This window comes from Halyomorpha halys, unplaced genomic scaffold, assembly GCF_000696795.3.
Source record: "Halyomorpha halys isolate HHAL.00 unplaced genomic scaffold, Hhal_1.1 Scaffold58.1, whole genome shotgun sequence".
Classification (NCBI taxonomy): domain Eukaryota; kingdom Metazoa; phylum Arthropoda; class Insecta; order Hemiptera; family Pentatomidae; genus Halyomorpha; species Halyomorpha halys.
This window is the reverse complement of record NW_027110919.1, coordinates 3003233-3009264: the sequence shown is the minus strand read 5'-3', so window position 1 is coordinate 3009264 and position 6032 is coordinate 3003233. Positions and strand designations below refer to the sequence as shown.

Genomic DNA, 6032 nt, shown 5'->3' with positions numbered 1-6032 from the left:
TTTTTCTATTTTTTATTTATTTATTTTTTACTTTTATCATCCCATAGGCGTTGATGACCAGAGGGTTTTACGCCTTTAAGCAACAATCAACAACAACAATCCTAAAATAAATAAATAAAACAATGAATAATCTCAGAGCTAATTTCCATGCAGGTGATGTGTATGATCCCCAGGGAGCCCAAAATAATATTTTCCGCCAAGATCGCAATATCCCTGATGCTAACACCTATGCCTTCTAAGAAGCTCCTTGTTCTATCTGGTATTGTTCCGTGACATCAAAACCAGAGGCTTCTCACGATGAACTCACTCTCTCCGAAGGTCTCGTGGAATTTTTCCTTAAGGAAAGGGATGCATTTTTCATATATTTCCGTTTTTTTCCTTTCCACTCCACTAGATAACGAGTTTCCACAGAAACTTGCTTGTACATAAACCTGTACCTTTGCTGAAACTAATCTGATTTTTGTTTCATTTAGTAAGGACTTTAATTATCTTTGAGTAGCTCTAATGTTCCAGAAGATGTGCAGTTTTTGATTTAATTGAAACACTATACATTTTTTACAGATAACTTTTTTTTTTAACAAATTAAAATAAGTATTTTTAATTTAGGGGTAAGGTAGGTAAGACAATAGGATTGTCTAGATAAGAAAAAGGCCTTGTACCTGCTCAAGCTTTTCATTACATGGTTACTGCTCTGTTCCTATTGTGAAGCTATACAGCCTAAAGTCTTACTCAATAAACCGTCTATTTAACAAAAATAATTTTTTAAATAGGACAGATAATTTTTGAAATTAGCGCTTATGAACATACAACTATTCAGTTTCAACATAATACTATAGATTAAAGACATAATACTATAGAAAGCACTTAGGAGCTCTTAAGTCTTTTACTTGTCATTCAATTACTACATAGTTATAAGATTCCAAACACAAAGCCAAATGGGTGATTGGTTCTTTACTGGTATGTTGGAGACTCAGGCATATGTGTTTACAATCTACATCTAATCAATTATATTCTGGCAATTAATTTTTTATCCCTTTTAGTTTTTGCTATTTTATAAATACAATACATTTAAATATTTATTCTATTCATACCTTCAGCTGCTTGCCCATAATATACCTCGTGGTCAATCAAAACAAGAGTCCAAGTAGTGCTATCAATTTAGGGTCTTTCACAAGGAGGTATAATTTTTTACTTTCTAATAAATGCAATAAACACTAATGTATCAATCCCAATAAGAAACATTTGAGAAATCACCGCCATCACCTTTACTGATGATCTGATCCATACAGGGTACTAACTCTATTACAAATTTTTCAGGACTTGACTGCTCAGGGAACCCCCTGAACAAATTTAAATTCATTTATGGAGATTCATGAAACTGGCTCCTAAGGTCGACTAGAGAATACAACATTACCAACCACCACTGACTTGAATTAAGAAGTTATTTCCATCCAACACAGATCTGAGACCATTCCAGAACAGATGACCATTTTTACTTTTTATGTAAAATCTTGCCACCATCATGCAGGAGTAAATCCATGAGGCGCTGCTGATCTACTGAGGGAGAGATGAGACGAAACAAGACCACAGCAGGCTTTTTCAACACCAACCATCCATCAGTTACTATAAATGTACAAATTCAAACAAAGAAATAGACCCCCAAATGTAAATTAACTAACTACTAACCATATTACAACTTTTTGGCTCTCCACTCCAGTTAAACCCTTAATCAATATCAATAGTTTCAAATATCTAAATAATTTATACAATATACTCATATTTATTTACAGAACCAATTTTTATACATCAATTCGCTGGCTATACGAGAGTCTGCAATAATGAACACAATGTATGGCAACCAGTTAAAGAAGTAACAAAGTTTTTCAAACCAGATTCAAAATGTAATATAGTATCAAAGAACTAAAATTGTGTATGAGTTCATTTAAAATGATAATGTGAAGGAAGATGAAACATGAAGCAGAAGGGAAGCTGATTCCTTCTTAATATTCTTCTCTGTAAATCATGAACAGCTAATGAGCTCCAACTCAAGAAATTAAAAAGAATTAACATCTGTAAATCTTTTCTCTGTTTTAACTTTATATTTATCTTTTTTTTTTTATTGCCGACATTATTATTTTATTTTATTTTTTCTTTCTCAAATTATGTTTTCATTGTTTAAGTCAGTTGTTTGTTTTATTAATTTTATAAATTGTAATTATTTGGTTTGTACTTCTTATTTTTCCTCTTTCTTTAATTTTTGTAATTACATAACTATTATTTTTTTTATTTATTTATTATCTTTTTAATAATTTAATTTTGTTATACATAAATATTAAATAATTATAACACTGTAATAGTTAGATGTATCTTTTGTAAGAGACTATTATCGACCATTGTCAATTTGATTTACTTGCATATAGTATATATATTAACCATGTAAGGTGCAACAGGCTGATCTGGGAATAAAGAAATATAAAAATAAAACTTTTCTATTCTCTCTATATATGAACTTTATGTTTTGTGAATTAAAATGTTTAATGAAATTTTTCAATTACTAACCCAGATTAATGGTAAAATAAATAAAAAAGTGGAAGAAATATTTATACTTACTTCGTCTTGTAAATTTCTGTTGACCTGTAAAAAGAAATATATTATATAATAGCTAAGTAAAATAAATAATTGCCATACAAGAAAAATAACAAGTAGTAATTAAGATTAGAGGACCAAGAGTTTATATATATTAAATGCTAAGACAAGATTTGTGCACAAGATCATGGGACCTAAGCAGGGATTCTTGCATGTTGCTAGATTGAAATGTATTCCTCAGACTAATAATGAAGTATGTATATATTGAGGAGATTATTTCCTATCTATGGAGGAAATATTAAAAATATGAATTCTCACCATGAACAGAATATAGATACATAAATAAGAATAAAAAATATTATAGGAAATTAGATCCTTATTCTATTAAATATCATGATTTATATGACTAGGAGGATGTAATAATTATATAGTTTCATGATTAAACTTTTATGTGAATAAAAGTTAAAAGGTTTAAACTTGTATTCGTATTAACTCATGGCCCAAAAATAATCAACCATAGGCCACGAGTAACGCCTTTATAGTGAACTTGTATCAAAAGGGATCATGTAAAGGAGGGGTTGATTGTAATTTAAATCTGAATCTGAATACTCGGGTTAACACATTGTATCAATATGATATTTATTGAACCTACATTTTCTATTAGTATTCATAAAAATAGCAATAAAAATGTTTCAATCATCCTACCTCATGTATCATATCTAGTAGATGGGATTTTTCTGATTTGGTCTTTATTATCCGACATAACTCTTGAATAAATGGAGCACCTGTAACTGGATTCCTCTTAGCAACAAACCCTAAAAACAAATGAAATATCATAAATATATACATACTTTAAGTATAGAAACATGCTCAAGTCAATCAAAAGAAGCTAATACCTACCACAACATATTATTAAAAAAGAAATAGATTTATTATTAATATAAATCATCAATTATATTTTTGAGGTTATCATAGAAAAGAACTGAGGAAATTTAGCTGTTATAGAACAGGATGGAATTATTTTGGTAATTGAAATTCCCAACTTTTTTTTAGAGTTTTCCAGAAATTTTTTTTATCCAATGGAGGCTGGTTTTAAAAAAAAAAACTGTTTACAGATGCAGAGGACTGGAACAGATTGCCAAATCTATTCAACATCAGTTATTCAAAATTATTTTCCAGCTAAGAATTGGTCTACAACTCAATCATAAAATATACATTAGGTGGTAACAAAGTGGTTAAGTTACATTTTGATTTATCACAAGATCCAATGAGCCTTAAGTTACCATTTTCTATCTAGTCATCTTTTAATAAATTTAAATGTAAATAAACCACTTCTCCTCTTTTCACAGATTGAACAAAGCAAAATTTTGATTTTCAAACGCATTTTGAGGTATAAAAGAGAACCTCGTGTATATTTTAGGACTTCAGAGAAACCAAATATGAAAAACCAATTTATTTATTCTTTTTCTCTCATCAAATAAATCTGAAGCAGTCTTGAAAAACTATGTAAGTTAAATTGCCTACAAATTTAGTTAACTAGATTTAAACTGTCCTCGGGATGTCTTAAGTTATGTTAAATTGGTTAAGATGTCCTGAGGACGGTTAACTCAATTTCTAGGTACTTTGACTTACTTTGTATTTCAAGACTACCACAGAAATATGAATGGAAACAAAAAAAAAAATATTACCTGGGAGTGTAGAAAATACGACAAGCAAATTTGAATAACGGGGTTTGGGTGAAGGCTTCTTCCCTGAATCAATATCTTCATTATACACAAAATTTTCATGTCCAGAATCATTTTCAATCCAAGTACCTAAATCACGGTCATCGCCACTGTTTTGAAAGAAAAAAAATCAACTTTTAGCAAATTCTGAAATAATATGAAAGTTTGTTTTAAATATCATATTGAATGAATTCTTCATTCAATAGTTTGAAACAGGAGAAGGTCCTGAAACAGGGGAAAAATTTCATAATAAATCATAATATCTTATAAAAATTTCAACCATTTCACTTCATGACTTTTTATTTGTAATTTGTACAGCATACATTAAATATGATTGTTCTTCAGAATTACAGTGTATTTTAGTCTTTTAAATTGAAGTACCTAAATAAGGGGGCAGCTGACACCTGTGCTACCCCACTGAATAGACCAACTATAGGACAATTGTGTCGTTCTTAACATCTTAAAGCTTCAATAATCGTGACACAAGCGCACTGTTATAGGTTAAATTTTTTTTGAGTTTAGAATACTTTTATATACTTTAGAAATACTAGTACAGTAACTTTAGAAATGCTAGTATAATATGTGATTTAAAATTGACATCATATGAATGAAGCAAGGCAATGAGGCCAAGTATCTAAAGTTAAAAAGAAAAAAAAAGCCTTCTTCTCAGATTTAAATCTGCCTGAATAACAAGAATGTTCTTGAGATATTTTAAAACAAGGCTGAATGTTTGTCATGAGAGAAATAACTAAGTAATTGCTTTAAATAACTAAACTACAGGAATAAATGCTGATTATAATAGAAAAACTTTTAAATTGATCAATTAATCTATTTAAAATCAAAGATGCTGGAAAAGAAGGGACCATAAAAATCCCACCAAGGGCTACTTAAAGCACTCATGACCCACAGTGGCCATTGTTTGTTCTGCAGCAGGATGTTACTTGAAAAAATCAAAATTAAACCCAAAAATATGAGTTAAATGAGCACTGCATTATAATAGTAATACGAGTGTTAGTGAAGTATTTGAAATTAAAACTAGAAAACGATTAAAAAAAGAGTAAATGTAACTTTATATAAAAGTGGACTTACCGGCAAGCTTGAATAAAAATAACCTTGGGTATATCCGCTAGGTGTTTGCTGTGGACTGAGGTGAATCGGTCTAAAATCCAATCAGAATTAATAAGTCCTGAATCTGACATTTGTAACTCAACCTCTCTATGATTTGAGCCATTCCGTATTCCATGTGTCATCACAAAAACAAATACTGAGTCTAACCTGTCAGACTTTGTCATATTGATAAAGTCATCAATTACTTTCTTAAATTCCTACAATATATAATATTATCATCAAAATTTATACAAGGTGGTGAAAATGTTACAAATATTACATTCCCCTGGAACTATTTTTTAATAATAAAACCTTTATTGTAATTTAATCTTGTGACATTTTGGACTACATTGTTCATTTCTGATCATCTCATCAAAAAAATAAACACATAATTTATCAAATACACATCTAATTATTTATATGATGAATGGAATATGGTCCGGGTGCGGTAAAAAAAAACTCAAATAGTAGATAATTATACTATTTTATTGGCCAACGTTTCGCCCCACGTTGCAGGGCTTCGTCAGGGCTAAAAAAGATACAAACACATAGTTACAAAAGGAAAAAAAAGAGAAAAAAACATAAGCGTAAAATAACAGGGGTATAAAATGTAAA

The 6032-nt window shown here is 29.6% G+C and overlaps 1 protein-coding gene across 7 annotated transcripts in view; it reads right to left on the bottom strand.

Annotated features, from left to right (window-relative positions):
* Positions 1–6032, bottom strand: part of LOC106692462 (caspase-14) — a 106009-nt gene that overhangs the window by 9308 nt on the left and 90669 nt on the right. For all 7 annotated transcript variants that reach the window (XR_001344969.3, XR_010843866.1, XR_001344968.2 and 4 more), the window contains 4 exons: positions 5400–5635; positions 4275–4420; positions 3292–3401; positions 2611–2634 (listed from right to left, as the gene is read on the bottom strand). Coding sequence is in view for 2 of the 7 variants with exons in the window: in XM_014438417.2 (XP_014293903.1) it covers positions 2611–2634; positions 3292–3401; positions 4275–4420; positions 5400–5635 (516 nt within the window). In the remaining 5 variants the exon portion in view is untranslated. The remainder of the gene's footprint in view (positions 1–2610; positions 2635–3291; positions 3402–4274; positions 4421–5399; positions 5636–6032) is intronic.